At 45.9% G+C, this 19,210-nt stretch overlaps 1 protein-coding gene across 1 annotated transcript in view; it reads left to right on the forward strand.

Moving 5' to 3' along the window:
* The window catches only part of DPY19L1 (dpy-19 like C-mannosyltransferase 1), a 68,837-nt gene that overhangs the window by 14,692 nt on the left and 34,935 nt on the right, over nucleotides 1-19,210 (forward strand). Inside the window, exons 4-8 of the mRNA XM_053926065.2 lie at nucleotides 1,622-1,759; nucleotides 4,375-4,495; nucleotides 5,030-5,123; nucleotides 14,447-14,504; nucleotides 18,703-18,794. Of these exons, the coding sequence (XP_053782040.1) occupies nucleotides 1,622-1,759; nucleotides 4,375-4,495; nucleotides 5,030-5,123; nucleotides 14,447-14,504; nucleotides 18,703-18,794 (503 nt within the window). The remainder of the gene's footprint in view (nucleotides 1-1,621; nucleotides 1,760-4,374; nucleotides 4,496-5,029; nucleotides 5,124-14,446; nucleotides 14,505-18,702; nucleotides 18,795-19,210) is intronic.

Consider the following 19,210-nt stretch of genomic DNA (forward strand, 5'->3'; position numbering starts at 1 on the left):
CGTCCTATAGAATTACCCACAATAATTCATGTTATTTATTATGTTCCACTGTCCCAAGTTTCCTGGAAATCGATAGGTAAGGGTCTCCACGGCTGAAGGTTTGATTTGGTGGGGCGGGGGGGGGGGGGCAGGAATACTTCGTAAGCGGTGCTCTGCCGTTACCGTGCCACGTGCAGAGGCACAACGTGTCTGGCTGTCTCACGTTCTGTGATGCTGAGATTGATCGGTGGCTTTAGTTATTGTCATCAGCTAGCCGTCAGCCTCGTCAGTTATTTTATTGGGATTGCCAAATGGTGCTTACCTATTCAATTACCTTTTCTGCACTATTAACTATAATCCTTCCATAAAGAACTTTCCTATGACGCTTATTTGGTTTCTTAGAGGTGCACTTCATGCAGGCAAGATGGGTTAATTCTTGGTTCTTCCTGGTTATCACTTTTCAGAAAAGTGAGTCGGTCCCCTGCATCTTCTCACGGTGGCCGGTGGAGGTCTTCCTGTAGGAGCGTTGTTATGATCTGATGGGTTTTCACACATTCTGCGAACTCACCTGCCTTTAGGTGGTGAAAGCCCTGCGGTGGGCTCTGTGTGCCCTTGGCCGCACTCGTGTTCTGTAGCTTCCCGACTTTCCAGGCTCTGAGACATCCTGTCCCCTGACCTGGAATCATCCGGTTTTCCAAGAAGCCCCGATGTCTCTCAGTGGCAGATGGTGTTTAGAGACCACAGTTTTGTTGCTGGAGGTGGTGACCACTACTCGATTGGCCTGTTTAATGAACAGAATTAGGAACCAAAAAGGAACCATTAATTCATCTTCATATTTTTAAATTCAAAGTTAGGATTTCATGGGTTTTACTTATTTTACATTAAATTTGTAACTTTTCTGTTAGTCTGAGAATCTTGGGTTTGAAGTTACTTAGTTTTGAGGAATGACGGTGTCTAAGATATTATTGAAATATAAAAATATGATTTCCAAAAACCATGTAAGACGTTCTTGCATTTCAGGTCGGCTTTAGGATGTACAGTAAGGACGTACAGGAAAATCATTACGTCTTAAAGTTACTGGGAATCCTCTCCCAACTTAATAGTTAATTTTTTTCTTAATTTTTTTTTTGATAGTTAAGGATTTAAAATTTTTTTGTAATTAAACAAGATATTTACATTTTTCCAAAATCAAACCTATAACACAAGGATTCAAATAAGCAGTTGGGGGAAACATTTTTGGCTAAGGAAGAATTTGTGGTTCACGGTAAATTTAAGTTCCATAGGAAACCACTCACCCTATCCCTAGGATAATCTTCTCTAATGCTCACATTGTGTGGGTTACAGGGTTTTCTTAAATGAAGTATGCTGAGTTATTTAATTTTTTTAACGTGGAAACTGTTTTTGAAGTTCGTTTGAGCCCAGTTGCTTCAGTTAAGACAAGGCTCTATTAAAATATGTAGGTTTTTATTTCTGCAACCTAAAACTTTATCAGTGGTTAGAGACCTGTGGAATTGATTGTAGCTGTTAACTTGCACGATTGCTTTGCTTTCCAAAAAGAGTGTATTTTAAGTTTTTTTAAAGCTAATGAGACGTATAGTAGTTACATACTTTTTATTACAACTGTGACCTGTGCTTATTTCAGGGACTGTATTACTCCTACTTCAAGACTATCGTGGAGGCACCCTCCTTCCTGAGTGGAGTGTGGATGATCATGAATGACAGGCTGACCGAACACCCTCTTGTCATTAACACGCTAAAGAGGTTCAATCTCTACCCTGAGGTAAGTTACTTCTTCGCTTGTGACTTCCTTACTTTTGAAAGGAGTGTTAATTTGTATTAAATGCTAATTCTAAATCTAAGGTGTGATTCAGTACATTAAATTTTACTTCATTTTTAAAAAGAAAATGTATCTTTTCTTGGAAGGGAGCATGAAGAAAATCGACTTTGAAGGGCTTTGGCTGGCTCCCTGGGCACTCTTGTGCCCGCCTGGGTTAGAAAATGTGGCGGTTGCCCGGATGGCGTGCTCCTAGGGTCCTGGCCAGGCAGCCCGCTGCTGTCGCGTGTCACTGGCCAGTGTTTCTGGTCTCTCTGGGACGCTTCCTTTAGCTGAACGGCTTTCTCCCGGCGGGCACGCCCAGGAGGCGAGGGCAGAGGGCAGTGAGATCTGTCGGAGACCTGCTGGGCCGCTCCAGTGCCCCCTGGCCTCCATGTGACACAGCCATGAGCCTTCTCCAGGGCCCAGCTGAGCTGTGCCCTCCACCCTGACACCCCGGGTGGGGCGGACGGTTCTCCAGTTACACACAGTCCCGTGTCCCCCTTCTTAGTGACATCCTGCCTCCGGACGGCCCGGGCCGGATGCCACAGACACTGTCTGCAGGGGCGCAGGGCCTGGCTGGGCACCGGCACTACGGGGCTCTCGGTCATTTTCCGGGGAGCGAGAGGGGTTGGACTTCCAGGTCAGCGAGTTAGCCCGACTGATTAGGGAGGCGACAGGGACCAATAAATAACCCCCGCAGTTCTGTCCCCTGCTTAGTAACAGTGCTTTCCATAACCGTGCACACCCGCAGCGGGATGGCACAAGAACAAGGGGTCGCGCGGCCCATTTTCTTTCCATACCCGCCTTTTGTCTTTTCAGACTATCAGTAACCTTTTCCGTTTGTAGTCTTCTTCCACAGTTCCTCTTTCAGTGGCTGTGTGTACAGTGCACCATTGTGTGTCTAGTGCATCGCCTGGGAGAAGTCTGCTTGTTTGCAGCCGATTGGAGTGGCCTAGCGCTGCTGGAGCCATCTTCCAGCTGTCTCCCCACATGCCCTCACTTTTCTGCACCAGGGTGTTGCTGATGCGGAACTGTTCAGTTCCACGGAACGTATGCTGTAACCACCGTGCGCCTCTTCCCGAAATGCACTCCAGACAGGTCGCACTGATTGAAATTCCCACCAGCGGTGGTTTTGAAAATGCTTGTTTACCTAAATCCTTGCTAATTTGATTAATTATGTGCTCTGTGTGTATGTATGAATTTAGCGAAAAATGCATTTTCATTTTTAAAAATGTATTTTCATGCCCTTTGTCTTTTTCCATTGCAATTGTATAAGAGCTCATTTATTACGTGGAGGATGTTGATACTACGTTACATGGATAAAACATTTCCCCTGGCTTTTTGTTCGCCTTCTAGCTTTGTGTATGATGTGTATGTACTTTTTCTGTACAGAGATATCCTATCTGTGAATCTTTTTAATGTATGACTTTTCTTTCATTCATATGTGCAAACTATCTTTGTTCTTTTTAGTTGTGGTGATTATATTTTTACTATTTACCTCTTTATCTGGAATTTGTTTTGGTGTAGTGTGGGGTGGGAATCCCATGTTCTTCGCAGTGCTCCTCTCTGGAATCTGCCACTTTGCTGTGTGGTCCATGCTCTCCCCACGTGCATCGTGACATACAGCATTGTTATCACTGATGCTGCTTCTGTGTTTGGACTTCGTGTTTTGTGCGGCCCAAGGTTGAGGTTGAGGAGCAGACTTGAGACCTGCAGGACGAGTAAGGGGGTGCCCTGTGGGCCTGGGCCTGAAGGGGGAAGAAGGAAGCAGGAGGAGGCACTGCGATGCAGTCGAAGTGAAGGTGTCAGCCAGGCCCCCGCCCTCCCAGCTCTGGAGTGGAGAGGGCTCTGCAGAGGTGTCCATCCTCGAGGCAGGGGCCCTGCGACTAGTCACTCAAAGGATGCAGTTGTCCTGGGGTGATGTTGAGTGGATTTACCCTTTCCCAGAGGTTAGCTCCTAGAGAGGGGCTCAGCGGAGGGCTGGCAGCCCCACCCCCCAGCTGTGGAGGCCTGGGGGCGTGAGCCCTGAGGGGGTGGGTGGCAGCCCACCGCTGCCACAGGGGCTACGCTGATCTGTTCGGCTTTCTTGTGCCAGGACCACACCGTTTTCATTGTAAGTAAAGCATCTGAGGTGTGTGAGGACAGTCCCTTCCCTCGTCTCTGTGTGGTGTTCTTCCAGACGGCAGTTCCAGGCAGGCACTGGGGATTTTGGTTAGTGTTGCTTTACGGAGGGAGAATTCGCATCTCGAAAAACTAGACCTATTCAGGAAGACGTAGCATCTTCCTAATTGTTCAGCTCTTCTTTTACGTTCCGTAGTCGGGGCTTACAGCATTTGAAAGTGGGAATCTTACGTGCCCCTGGCTGAACTTTGCTCGTGCCCGTGGGTGAACGGTGTGGACCCACCAGTGAGAGACCTGTGCTGGGGGCTGGAGGCTCTCCTTCCTAGGTTTCAAAGATGCGAAGCAAAGGTGCCGGAGGGGAAATTTTGTTAATTATAGAGTGTCCTGAAAATATTCCAGTGAGGAGACTGTTGAGGATCATGTCTTTTCTCCTGTTGTCTCTATTTTTTAAAAATTAGGTAATCTTAGCCAGCTGGTATCGAATTTATACCAAAATAATGGACTTGATTGGCATTCAAACCAAGATATGTTGGACGGTGACCAGAGGAGAAGGACTCAGCCCGATCGAAAGCTGTGAAGGCATGTCCCGCTCTGCATGTGGCCTTGTCCGCTGTTGGTGGGTGGTGGGCCTGCCTGGCCTCCCTGGGGTCAGGGGCCGGGGCTCCACGCAGAAGGCTGGACGACCAGAATTGCCTGGGGGCTGCCATACTCGCCTTCTGTGCCTGCGGGGCTGGCTCCCTGGGCCTGTCATCTCGGGCACCTGCACGTCCCCTTGCCATGCAGCTTGGGCTTTTGTCCCACCTGTGATTCAGGGTGGCCAGGCTTTCCCTGCGGCCACTCAGCTCCTGTGGACACTGCATGGTCTTTTATGACCTGCCTCAGAAGTCACGGAGTGTGGCTTCTGCACACTGTGGGGGTAGTCACAAGCCCGGCAGGCTCGGGAGCTGGGTGTGGACCCCATGCGTGTGTGGAAGGGGCCTCTGAGAGTCTGCCGCCCTACTGTCCTGCGGGTGGGTGGGGCCAGGGCGGCCTTTTCCAGAGTGAGGACCTTTCCTATAAATTGCCAGTCACGTAAAGTAGTTTCTAAAACATACGTTTTGTTTATTTTTAAAGGATTGGGAGACCCTGCTTGCTTTTATGTTGCTGTCATTTTTATTTTAAATGGGCTGATGATGGCGTTGTTCTTCATTTATGGCACATATTTAAGGTAAGACTGTTCACTGAGAATATTTTTCTGTGTCTGTACTACTGTGTGCTAGGGTAATGTAAATAGTGGGATTATCATTAAAGTTTGGTTCAGTTTTATAACTGTCATTTCTAATATATCTACATGTAGAAATAAAAGTATTCCCCATTTGGATGATTTCACCATCGTCATGGCCAGTAAAAGTGAAAATAATTTTAGAGGCTTAAATAGAACATGGTGGGCACACTTGATACATTTTAGGTAGTCCATAGGCATTTGAACAGAATATATATTACTTACATAAAATATAAAGGAAAGGACCACTCATTATCAAATGGTGTTAATGGCTCTTCGCTAATATTAAAATAAAAATACCTTTTTAAAAAATTTTTAATATTTTTTTTTATTTTTAGAGAGAGGGTTAGGGAGAAAAAGGAGGGAGAAAGAGAGGAAGAGAAATGTCAACATGTAGTTGCCTCTCGAACGCCTCCTACTGGGGACCTGGCCCACAACCCCTGCATGTGCCCTGACTGGGAATCAAACTGGTGACCCTTTGGTTGACAGGTGCACATTCAATCCACTGAGCCATACCAGTCTGGGCTAAAATAAAAATATCTTTTATGCAGGTATTTACTATCTGACCTGATTTACTTTGTAATTAAGGAACATTCCTAAAACTAAAGATTAACAGATTTTGTAAGTATTTTTCTATTTTTCTCTCTCTCTCTCTTTTTACAATTGTCCAAGTTGTGTACTTGCTGAACTACTTTACCATGAGAGTATCCTCAGAATTTTTGTTTTACTGCTTACTGATTCTTTGTGTGAGCATGGGTATGTATGTGTAGTTTTCAGTTTGTGTTAATGAGTTTGAATCTGCTATTCTCTCATTATCTTCTTTGCTTTGGAAGTGTGGCATTTTCATTTTAGTACCTATTGAGTTCTTAGCATTTGAGTAGATAGCTATTCCTTCATAGATATTTATCAAATGAGGTAGCTATTAGATCAACGGAGAATATATTTGCATATAGATTGGATACTCTGATGCTAATATTTCTGACTTGGCTCTAAGAAAGTTCTTTTCATTATTTAATTGGGGGATACTGAAATGAAAATGCATGATTAAGAGATGTGAATGTCCTGGCTGGTGTGGCTCAGTGGATTGAGCACTGGCCTGCGAACCAGAGGGTCACAGGTTCAATTCCCAGTCAGGGCACATGCCTGGGTTACGGGCCAGGTTCCTTGTGGGGGGTGCGCGAGAGGCAAACACATATTGATGTTTCTCTCCCTCTCTTCCTCCCTCCCCTCTCCTCTCTCTAAAAATAAATAAATCTTAAAAAAAAGATGTGGAAAATGTTATGTTTGAAACAAGACAGCTTCCCCAGAAGTGCGTGGTGATTGGGAGAGGAGGCTGAGCTGAGGAACACGGGGCTGGCGTGCCCTGGGGCCTGGTGAGCAAGGGCATGCAAACTCGGGCATTTTCTCTTTTTGCTCAGTACTGCTTATCTGTCTCCTGGAGAGCTTCATTACTTTTGAGATATTAGGTTTTAAGTAAGAGAAGTTAAAACATGGAACAAGACATTATTGCTAAGTTGCTCATCTATAGTGATGCTACTTATTTCTGTGCATTTATTAAAGTCATCATTCAGTATCATTTTCTGAGACGCCCTTTATAATGGTCATTTCAAAGGCTGAAGGTGCAGCCCCCACTACAGAGTGTCCCGGCTGCCTGGCTGGGCCAGGCCACCAGGAGAGACTGCAGGGCTGCAGAGCGCGGTGGGAGCTCTGAATGGTGGGTGGAAGCTGTTAGCTCCGAGTTTTTCTGTAATTTGAATAAATGACGTGGGAAGAAAGAGTTACTGCCAGTTCTTTGGTTTGCCTTTACCTTATAAAAATACATATAATGTAACAGTGGTCTTTCAGGGTTGTCACAGGGGGTGAAATGCTTTATCGGGTTTGGTGAAGTGGTAGTTATACGGACATAGAAGAATTTTTAAGAAGTGATTAGGTAGGAAGGAGAAGACCTAAATGAGTTAGGAGTCTTCCATGCAAGAATAGATAAGGCAACATTTGCAAGGAAGTGGGAGAATGCTTGCCTTCAGAAAATATTTTTTAATTGAATGGAATGAATAAATAAATTATGGAAAAGAAAAACTTGGCTTATATGGTTGCCCTATATGAAAGGCACAATAATAATAACATATTATCTATCACATAAACTTTATGGGCATTTACCAATGTAGGAAATATTTTTCCAAGGGACTCATCTGCCACTTTGCATATTCCACCCTTTGTTTAAAGCTGTTTGTTTATGGAAGAAATACATATACAGCACCTACTGTGTACCCAGCTCTAGTCTGAGCTCTTTACCATCATCAACTGATTTAATCCTTAGGATTAGCCCTGTGAGCTAGGTTAACCGTCCTATAGATGAGGAAACCGAGAAACCTCCTAAGGTCTTGTCTCGCGTCGTTGCAGAGATGGGATTTGAGCGCAGGCTGCAGTGAGCGCGCCTGCCACCGCTGTGTTCTGCTGCCTCTGTGAACACGTTTGCATGTCTTCCCAGTAGTGACTCAGGTATTTGCAGCTTTAGTTAACGTGTATTTAAAGACACTGAATAACGAAGAGAAAGCTGTTTGTTCCATTTCCAAAGATGGTGGTATTTATATTTCATGAAAAAGTTTCATAAAAATATTTCAGAGAACATGGCCCCCAGAAGGGTCTAGACGTTGTACTCTTTCCTGGAATTGTTCGTTTTCTGATGGTTCTGAGGTGGCCAGGACTCGCTGTTCTTAGGCTGGTACTTCTGCAGGCCTTGTTTATTTTAGTTTGCTGCATAGACATTGCTCTGATGTTGCCGTTTATCAGGATCCTATTTGCCTCCATTTTTAGTTTTCACACATGCATTCAATGTTATAATCGTTCTAAGAAATAGCTGCTTCATCTGTTAACTTTTCTTAGAATCACTTCATCGCTGCTTTATAAATTGGATGAAAGGCGACATAGTTTGTGTCGCTGTTTGTGACCACACGTCTCTCCCTGGTTTGTCATCCTCCGAATCAAATTGTGCCCCTAACTTGAAAGTTTTGAATGATTCGACAGGTTCTTAGTCTTTTTTTTGTTTGTTTTTTGAAAAATTTCTTGTCTAATAGTTCTTAAACCCAAATTAATAAAATACACTTTTATTTCAGTGAATAAGAACATCTGTTTTTAATGTCACCTGAAATATTTTTATGATGTTTCCTCCTCACAGCTCTTTGTCTGACAAATACCAGTAGGTTCCCAGATAAGTTCATTGAGTAACATTCTTTCTGTTACTGTGTTCTACAACCAGGTATGATACTTATGAGGATGTTTTTAAGTTAATGGTCATTATTTTGTGCGCACATGTGTGACTTCGGAATTGTTTGCCTTTTTGCGGTGAAGCGAACCAGCAGTCCTTGCGTCACGCGTCTCCATCACCCAGAAAAATCACTCTAAGTCTTCGAAGCCCCCGAGAGTCTAACGTGTCAACCAGATGTCCGTATTTACACTAATATGATGATCTGTTGCTCACTGCTGTGTCCAGTGTAAATGTATGTTCGCCTGGGAGCTAGTCTTCTCCTGTAGTTAATAACTGCCCAGTGTCTTCTTTCTTAGTTTTCCATATACCGGTTAATTCCAAATCTACAGCTGAACTATAAAACACTCACTTTATACTTTGGCAAATGTATGAAACCCATCATCTCTCCTCTCTCTCTTCCCCAGCCCTGGGGCCTCCCTCCTGGGGCCCACTGTCCCCGGCTCCCACCCCAGGTTGGCCGGTGGGCCCCACAGCTGCAGTGCTGGCACGTGTGGCCCCCCATCCCGAGAACTCCCCCTGCTTCTCCTCTCCCATGTCGGGGTCCCAGCTGGCTGGTCCTGTACTGGCTTCCCCCTTGCTCACTCCTTTGCTTTGGAGGAGCCCATGCTCAGGTGGCTTCCAAGGAGTACATGGAGGGAGTTTCGACATAGGCATCTTGCATGTTGGGAATTTATTTTTCTTTTGTACTTGATTACTGGTTTTACTGATTTCACTCAGAGTAATATTTTTCTTCAGAGGTTCCACCAAGACTGTGTCTTCTGAGATTCAGTAGAGCTTTCAAAGGGAAGGCCTCATCCCGCGTGGATCCCTTTTGAGTGCGGGCTCGTGTTTCCCTCCGGCGGCTCTCAGGCTCTTCTTGTCTTCCGTGTCCTGACGGCCGCGACGTGGCCGCTCCTGTCCCGTCCTCATCCTCAGACACAGGCTCCGTCCGCAGGGACAAGTACCTTCCTCCTTCGTGGGGCAGACTTTTTCTGGCTCTGTTCCTTTGTCAACCCCCTCTTCTCCGTTGTCTCTGTTTTCCTCAAAACCCTGTAGTTTGAATGTTGTATCCATTGCGTTGTATCGTAACTTCTGGGAGAGGCCAGTGCACCTAGTGAATTTTGAACTCGCAGTTTTCTTCTGCCTCTTCCATGTCCCTGTCAGCTCCAGGTCCCCTCGCATCTGCGTGTCTGCTGCTCCACGGTGACAGCGTCCTCGTGGCCTGGTAGGTGTTCCTTCACCTGACCTGACACCCGTGTCTCAGGTGGCCATAGCTCGTAAGAGGTGGTCTGAGGTTGCGAGGTGGACAGGACCCACTGCCCAGTGACTTTTCTTAGAGATCAGACTGTAAGTTCCATTGTGGGGGGACCCAGGCGCCCCTCCTCTTGTAGCTCTTTCGTTTCCGGCAGACAGCAGAGAGTGGAGGGGCGCATCCGGTTCTAGCCGCCTCAGTGCGGAAGGCACGGGGACCAGCGACCACCCCCGCCCCCCGAGCGCACCCCTGCGGGTCCTGCGTGCCCCGCCCCCTTCTCCTGTGCCTGTGTTGTGCTGAGACAGTTGTTCCAGAAAACTGTTTAATGACCCTTCTAAACACACTCCACGTTTAGCGTCTGCTGCTTAGGACCTCTGCGGCCACTCCGTCTGTCTCTGCTCTTTGCTCCTCTTTCCAGTATTTTCCTTTCTCTGTCAGTCTTCTCTCAGCTCTCCATCGCTTCCCAGCTCTTGTGACGGAAGCTGGCCATTCTTCTGTAGATGGGACAAGTCATCAGAAAATGCCGTTTCTTCTGCTCGGGAACCAGCCAGTCAGAGAGCAGAATGTGTTTATCTTCTCAGTCTGTTTTTCCGGGATCTTCTGTGGTCGTTGGAGGTTCAGAGTTGCTTCTTTGATACCAGAAGGAATTTCTGTATACTACTTTATTTCTAGATATGTTCCAGAAGCCCTAGGGCCTAGAGGATTAGTCCATGTGTCAGAGCTCCCTTTAAATTTTGCTCAGTGTCTCCCTTTCTGTTCTGAAGTGAAGGGTTGTAGGGAATGTAACCAGTTTCCTGGTCCACCCACGTTACCTACGAGGGGGCTCAGTATTCTTTCTAGGCTTTTTGGCAGAAAGAGTAGCTTTTTATATCAATTTTTTACTCTTCTCCTGTACCCCACCTGTTTAAGGAAAAGCTGAATCTTATATTCCTCGTGCCAGTTTTTCCTCCCCTGTCTCAGTTGACTTGTTTTTGTTCTCCCTTTGAAAGAGCCAAGCCTTCGCTGTGTGCTCAGGCTGCATTTGGACCACAGACGCGTCCGAAGCAGGCGGTGGGTTGCACCCGCTCAGACGTGTCCATCCCTGTGGTTTTTGGAATGTTCCATTAACCCGCCTGCTGGCAGTGGCACATCTAATCATTTGATCTAACAGTTGTATGTGAATATGTAAAGCCAAGTATTTCTCTTTAGCACACATAAATTGATGAAAGTTGTTGGTTGAAAATATTGTCAGCTTTTCTTTAAAACCTGCCCCTTTTTATGTCACTGTATCGGCAAATGACAGTGAACTACCCTGTTCACTGCCCAAGTCTGAACCCTATAATATACCCATGACTTTCCTCTTCAGTTACATCCTCAGTCCAACCAGTCGAGAAACCTGCGGGTTTCTTTCTTAGAAGCAGCTCTGGCCTCCTTGCCCTTCCACACAGACATCAGGGCTTAGCCACGGGCCCAGGAACAGGGTCTGGGGGAGGCGGTCGAGGCGTGGCCTCCCCTCGGGCCTGAGCCATCTGGTGGAACATTTTCTTAGGGGAGAGGGCAGCATCTGGGTGGAGCCTGAGGGGAGGGAGTGGTTCTCCGTGGCAGGAGGCTCCAAGGGCACGGGAGGGATCTGGAGGGGTCACTGCAGAGACTCCACTGCACACGGGGCGCTGATGACAAGCAGGAGCCCCGTCTGGGCCAGTGGCCAAGGGTCAGGGGTAGCAATGTCGGGAAGGCGAGCTGTTTGCCCGCACGTCTCAGAAAGAGGGAGCTGGCAGTCTTTGGATCTAGTCGCCTTTTGTGTTTCCCTTCGAGTTTTCATTGACTCTCCGCCACGGGCAGAGCTCAGGCCTAGACACCGAGGCAGCTACAGTGAAGAATTGGGACATTCACAGTCCAGTAAATACAACACTCTGGTTCTTGGCCGTGGCAGACAAAGATTAAATTAAGGGCATTGATTCACTAATCAGTTGCTTGTACTGGACTGGAAGGGCTAAGCTGAAACTTTCCTCACCCTTCCTGGACATTCCTGTCTTCTTTTCCGCCTTTACTGTCTATCTCTTCCCTCAGTGCCCCAGAGTGTCCCTGCCCGCAAGGTTGGGGCAAGCACTATGCCCTCAGCCAGCCCGCGGGGCACCGCTCCCCCGTCTAGCAGCTGCCTGTCGGACTGGAGACTGGGCTTCTCACCCAGTGGCCCCAAGGTTACTCCCTGCGCTGTCTTTCTTAAGCGTTTACTCAGTGAGAAAATGAACTCCAAGGGTTATTTAAAAATTATTTAGAATTAACTATGATTACCATTTTTTCTCTTTGAGTGTTGAACTTTGCATGTCTCATCATTCTTTGGCAAATAGAGGGAAAACCCTAATGATTAATGAAGCTATAAAAACACGATGATTGCTTTGAATCCATGTCACTGAAGGATGTAGGAGAAAAGAAAATTTTAAAATTATTAAGTGTCGGAACTGAAAAGTATTTTGAAGTTCTTTTACATTATTATCCCCTTATTTTATTTCTAACAAAATTGAGGCTCAAAAGGTGAATGAGATGGATGAGCAAATGTGGTAGATGTTTAGCAATTTGCACAATAGCAGCTTTCCTATTTTCTGACAGTTGATGGTAATATTGCAGAAGAAACTTTTTTCTTAAACCACTAGGGAATGCTGAACTATTAACTGATCAACTGTAATGGGGGGGAAAATCAGTTTTAAGTGTTCTGGTTAGTACATCTTTTGTTTGGCAGAATAAAATGACCCCTGCGGTCATCTCTAAGGGCGGAGGGGAGGGAGGGAAGTGCTGGGGGCGCTGTTGCGGGATTACTGGGAGGCACATCCTTCCACAGTGGCTGTGCCTCAGCGCGCTCCTTGTCTGTTTCAGCACAGCATTCGCGTGTCCCCAAACAGCTGCCTCTCCAGGGAGGACGCCAAGCTGTCCATAGTCACGGGAGATGCTCCGCCACCACCTGCGTGATGGTAGAACACTGTAATTTTGAGATGGGGAAGCCCTTCATAGACAAGACAGGAGATGCAGAATTGAAGGAAAAATAGCATTTCACTACATGAAATGAACTATGTAAAATTTAAAGGCTTCCCTTATCTTTAAATAGGGACAGTCCAATAGGAAAATGGATGTGAATGTGAACAGGCAGCTCACAGAAGAGGAAATGCCCCTCGTCCAAGGAAAGAAACCCACTAAAATGATGCCCTGCGCAAGTAGACAGGAAGTACAACTCAAAATCACAGCGAGAGAAGAGTTTCCACGTTCGTGATGGGCAGGCGTGGAAGTGTGGCCGCCAGGCTGTGCTGTGTGGGGAGGCGGGCCCCTCATACACTCTGGTGGGGTGTGGACTGATGCGGCGTTTTCTGGAAAGGTCACATCCTTTGCTTGGCCATCGTGTAGTTAGGTCTATCCTCTAGAAACAAAAGTACCAGCGTTTACATGTACAAGGGTGTTTATTTTAACTTTTTTTACTATCATAGCGAGGAACTGAGAACATCCCTCTGCCCAGTAACAGGGAGAGGGGCCTAACGAGCTGCCGTGCGCGTACACTGTGCGGTCTTCGGCGGCGGTCCCGGAGGGTGCCGTGGGTTACGTGGGTTGATTAGGAAGAATCTTCGTGATAGCTTAATTAGAAAAGGCACACATTTCCGAGAGAGATCAGCAGTACGACCACATTGGTGTGTATGTTTGTGTGTGTTAGAGAGGGACAGGAAGGACGGACACACACGAGTGTCGCTGATTTTTTCAGGTGAGCTGGGTGGGCAAGGGTGGCGAGGAGGAAACCATTTTTTAAAATATGCAGACCTCTGTACTTTTTCTCCGTTTGAATAAGTTTAAAATGCTTGAAAAAGTGTTTCTATCTATCTAATTCTTCATTGAAAGCCATAACTCATTCTTCACCTTTCTCAGGTGGTGTCCGGGCAGTGAGGCCCTGTGTTTGGGAGGAGAGAGCCTGCTCCCCCCCCCACCGTGCTTCATCTGCCCCTCTGTTCTCTGTGACCCGTCTCTCTACCGTTAGTGTCCCTGTGGATCTGGGGTCTTGAACTTACATGGATCCTTGGCCCTTGCGGTTTCCCTCGTCACCTCTCCTTAGAGGAGGGTGGTGTCTAACGGCCTGTCCCTGTCCCCAGACCTTTGCATAGCCCCTGGTCCCTTGAGCAGCAAGGGGCTGTGCCGTGACTCTGGGGAGACTGGCGGCTCCGTGAGCCCTTGCCACTGACCCTGCGAGCTTCACCCTCCTCTCGTGCTGGCCGACTGGCCAGCTGTGCTGACATTGTGTTGTATTTTGAAAACAACTGAAAGGTAAAACTTCCTCTGTAAACTACTATTCCCCAAGCGTGTTCTGAAGACAGTGGCCTGGGGATGAGGTGAGGTATTTTCCAACTTCGACTGTAAGCCCCCTTCTGTACTCGCCCTCCCCTTTCCTGAACCTACATCACATGCCCGAGAAAAGCAGTGTCAGAAAGGCAAAAGGATGCAAATAGATGTGCCAACAAAGAATAAAAAGAAGAAGAAAAAGAAAGATCAGGGTGCCTGATGCACAGTTAACGTGACTATTAAGAATTTCTTACTCCCTGGCAGTTGGAGTGTTTTTCTGTACATTTTGGAGATGGAACTGACTTTGTAGAAATGAAACTATTTTTTTTGACTGACAGTACTTTAGAGAAAGAAGCTATTTTGTAAATAAGCATGGGAGCGTTCTGGCGTGGCTGAAGTTTTTGTCGCGCTGTTGCCGAGGCCAATCGGGCCGGGCCTGCTCTCCTGCTGTCCGAGTCATGTGTCCTCCCTCTTTTCCAGCGGCAGCCGACTGGGAGGCCTGGTCACCGTGCTGTGCTTCTTCTTCAACCACGGGGAGGTAGGTAGCCAACCAGGGCTTGTCTTCCAAACCTGGGGCGTCTCCTTCTAGAGATACAAGGTTAGTCTATGATAGTCCCGTATTTTTAAACATTTTAGGAGATTCTTATGGAAATGTAGGTATCTTTTTAAAATTTAATTTCTTTAAACTCTAGTAGCATTCTTTAAATGTTTGATCTTATCTCGAGGCAGATTTTAAGCACTCGCATTTATTTTAGTTAACTGTTGACGATCACTGTATGTTTTATGTGATACAGCTCCTAGTGACTTGAAGAAGTAGCGAGTGGCTCTGTCTCAGTGCTTCGTATCTTTAAAACTCACGGCCGTAGTTAATTTACCCGTGTAGCGGTAACTTTTTGTTGTAAGAGCCATATTTCACATTTCTGTTTTCATGAATTTATATTAAACTTTGATATACTTTTAAGAGTCCTTTGTAGACTATTTTATTATAGTTACACATTTGCACATACCGAAGGGCTTTCTAAGGAGATGGCATTGGAGGAAGCAGACTCTGGGTCCAGTCTACCTGTGTTCACATCCGGCCCCTGCCATTTAGTGGCTGTGTGACCTGCACAAGTCCTTTAATTGTTCTTGCCTTAATTTTCTCTTTGTAAGTGGGCATAATGATGTCACCCACTCATGGGGCTGTTGGGGACAGTAGATGGAGTCGATGTGCTCGGGAGCTGGAGCCGTGTGTGGCACGTGGCAGCTGCTGTGCAGTCGGCAGTGTGTGGCGCTGCTGTGAGTAACAGTGCAGATTACAGGCTACCACACATGCAAGGCGCCCCAGAGACCCTCTCAGTAAGTTAGAGTCGTAGTGAATTCTAGTCATGGGTCTGCCCAGTGTTCTTCCACGTCAGTAAGTCAGTTCTGTGTTAGGGAGAAGTGAAGGTCAGCTTGCTCTGCGTGTTTGCACACTCCCTGTCTGTGGTCTGTGAACGTGCGTGTGCTCCGAAGCTCTAGGGCAGCAGGGTCAAGGTCGAACTTTCCAAATATTCAGTGGGTTACTAATGGATATTGAACTAACGCATGCAGAATATTCAGGGTCACAGAAATTTAAAAGTGGCGTGATCTTCTGGATTAGAGCAGTTGACAAATGATGGCACTGTGACATCAGTTGATTGGTTTGGTCTGAGTTTTGAGTGGGAAAACTAAAGAAGGAATTATTTGGCTCTTTTTGACTGTGGCTGCTGCTCGGTGTCGCAGTGCGGACCACGGGGGAAGAGCACAGACTGTCCGGGCGACTAAGGAACAGGAGGTGCCCCCAGCGAGGGAGGCGGGGCCGCGAGTGCCCGTGAGATGGTGGAGGAAGGGCAGCACTGAAAACCTGGGTACTTCCCTTACCGGTGCCTCCCCAGTAAACTGAACACGAATGCAGACTTGAAGCGGACAGGCCTGCTGGGTTGCCCGTAGCGTTGGAGGTTACCCGGCCCCGTCTTGTTTTTCCGACGGCTGTGACACGTGCAGAGTGTGGGCACGTTCATTCCGGAGTCTTTTTAGTCTCTAGCAGTGGAGTTTAGACTGCTCGGTCCATTTTTCAGGTTGATGGATCTTAAAGGTACTTTCCATCTACCTGGCATATTTAAACATGCTTAGCTATCCCCTGCTCCTTAGGAAAAGGTGAACTCGGTGTGGTTTGCAGTTTGCTATTACTGAAGTAGTCAGGTGGGTAGTGGCACTCGCGTCAGTGCCCAGCTTCGAGCGGAGAAATGACCGTTTTTAGTCGTGACATATATTAAAATTGGGAGCATAAACTGAAGTTTTGTGTAAAATGATGGTGAGAACTCAAGTAACTGAAACTATTTTATTACAGTTTTGTATTCATTTTGTTTTTCCGATTGTGAGATTTTCAGGCCCTATATTTTTCTGACTTTTAAAAATGTTGCCTAAAGTGTAGAATAAGTATCTGATTTTTACGCGAGGAGAAGCCCGTAACCTTGTAGCCCCTGTTGGAGCAGTTAGCGAGCTTTGCTACAGCCCGGGCTTCTGCCCCCGGGTTTGCGGGCGCTTCGTGAGTGTCCCCTTCTCTTTAGAAGAGCGTTGTAACTTAGTCATGGGGGTGAGGGGCTGAGGTGCCAGAAAGTAGTTGTGAATTGTCACTTGCTTTTAAGTTCTATTTCCATTATTTGGCTTGCTCTGTATTCGAGTCTAAGAGAATATATGACATACATTTAAAAATAATCTTTCTCTGAGGTGATTTTACAAAGGAAGAATTTTGCCTGAACAAAAGAACTACACAATACATAATATAAAAGGATTAGCCCGATTATTTGAAACAGAAGTTTAAATGTGAAACGTGAAAATGCAGTAAAGGAGCTATTAATTGCTTAGAGGTTATACATCTCACAGTAAAAGTATGCACACGTTTTCACTTATCTGGGTTTTTTAAAACACGGTGGTTCTGTTCCTGTTGAGAATTATTGCTGAGGCGTAAGCTCCTGCTTTTGCCCTGCCTTCAGAACGTCCCCCTGTGATAAGTTAGATGTGTGTAGCGGGCATGACGCGGACCGAGAGGCATCTAGATCAGTGCATTAAGAAAATAAATAAGTATTTTTTCTCAATTTTGAATGCTAGAAGTTTATTATAGGCAAAATAGGTTTGTTTTGCTTTTTCATGATGAGGTTTTAAAAATTGTTATCAGTCCAACAGTGTTGTCTACAAGCCATGTTCATGGACATAAAGATACGCACATATGAAGAAGAAAATCCCTGTTTTTCAAACTAAAGTAATTTAAATTACAGGGTCTGGCACAAATAGCATCCCTTGTTTATTACAGAATCTTCTATTACAAAATCATAAGCATGTAATTCTGTAACATAACAATATCACACTCAAGCACACCATGTGACATTTTAGGTGAAATGTTCAAAATTAAAACTATCAATTATCACACCCATTTTATTACTCTACCCACCACACTCACGCAGGCGTTACTTCCGCTGGACCCTGTATATAAAGGATGGCTTTAGAGACACAGCTAGTTATCCTTTTTATTACCTGTAGCATATTTTTCTGACCTGTGTTTCTTAAATATCTTTGAACTGAACTGAGATAAAAATATACCTATTTTTAATGTACCTATTTCTAATTACTTATTGACACAGTTATGTCATTTATATAAGATTTGGAAAGAAATGCTCAGAACACTTTGAAAACAGTCTCATTAGTCCTTATACTGTTCTTGTACGGTAGATAAGTAGTAACTAATAATCTCCTTATACCCATTGAAACAGAAGCACTGAGCAGTTACTGTCTGGCTCAGGTTTGTTACAGGAGAGGATTTCAGATTTTCCGAATAACCAGCAATCTCTCCAAACTTCTCTGAACACATGTAACGCTTAGGTAGGGATATTCTTAGGCAGGGAAACTAATTCTACTGCCTAGAATTTGCCTCTTGATTATGATGCTGTATCGCCTTTAAAAGAGCCCTGCTTGACTTGAAAGAGGTAACGATTTCTTCTAGAGTGACTAACTTAGTAGTAGTAATACCTGACTTTTGTACTTATTCCAATGCAGGTTTTTAAATGGAGTGATGGGCGTGTTGATGTATTTAGTATACATGCAGAGAAATGCTTGAGTTTGACAGCCGGGACAGTACATTATGTAATTACGTGTAAAGTAAACTCTTGAGATTGATACTTGACCATTTTAGGACCTTTGTTATTTTATTTGATCCTCTCTGCCACTTTTAAATATGTTGCAGCCCAGGGTAGCTTAGGCAAAGAAGAATAAAACCAGTACTGGAACGCCCCCTTTAAGCAGCATTGTGGATGAAAATACTAACACTGATGACCGCAAAGAGTTTTGAGGTCTCAGTTACAGTTTTGCTGAAATTCATGTGAAAGAAGACAAACTGCCAATTTATACAACCATGGAGACGAGATGATTTTAATTTTGGCAGAGCGCCTTCCAGCTGGTCCTTTCCCCACTGTCCTGTGAGGCTGTGGTTCTGGGTGCTGGGCTGTTGGCAGTTCAGGCCGTCCGCATTTCATGGGATCTGTGTTCGGAGTGTCTCCCTCTCAGCAGTGTGTCTCACTCCCCAGTTCTGCTGGTGGTGGAAGTTTGTAGCTTGTTTGACAACACACCATTTGAGTTATGTGCGAGAGACCTCTCTCTGCCCACGTAAATAGCAGCTCTCACTTGGTGCGCCTTACTTACCAAAATTGGCGACTACACCGTCCGCTGTGATTCTCCCCCAGTGCACCCGAGTGATGTGGACGCCGCCTCTCCGCGAAAGCTTCTCGTACCCGTTCCTCGTTCTGCAGATGTTGCTCGTCACTCACATTCTCAGGTAACTCCCACTTCCCTTGGCGGTGGCTCGTGGTTTGTGTTATGTTGAATAACTTAAGCTAGGATTTGTAAGCTTCCATAATAAAAACAATATAATAACATAACTCAGATCATGCTGATGCTAGGTTGAGTTCATAAAGTTATTTTAACATAATGTCAAAATACTTACTATCAAAAACATTTCCTTAACCTGCCTCCAGTCTCCTTTCTCTTTCTCCGTGGCCCACAGACCTGCTGTGGAGCAGCAAACCCGTGACACTTGTTCCGCCGTCTCCACTGTCCCAAGTCGTTTCTGCCACCCGACAGCCTCCCCAAAACAGGCAGAAAGAAGGGGGAGAGCTGGTGGCAGCAGAGGGTCCTTCGGGGCAAAGCGCAGGTCACAGAATAGCTGTGGCCTGGTGCAGGAGTGCGTGGTCA

This window comes from Desmodus rotundus, chromosome 6 (genome assembly GCF_022682495.2).
Source record: "Desmodus rotundus isolate HL8 chromosome 6, HLdesRot8A.1, whole genome shotgun sequence".
Lineage (NCBI taxonomy): Eukaryota > Metazoa > Chordata > Mammalia > Chiroptera > Phyllostomidae > Desmodus > Desmodus rotundus.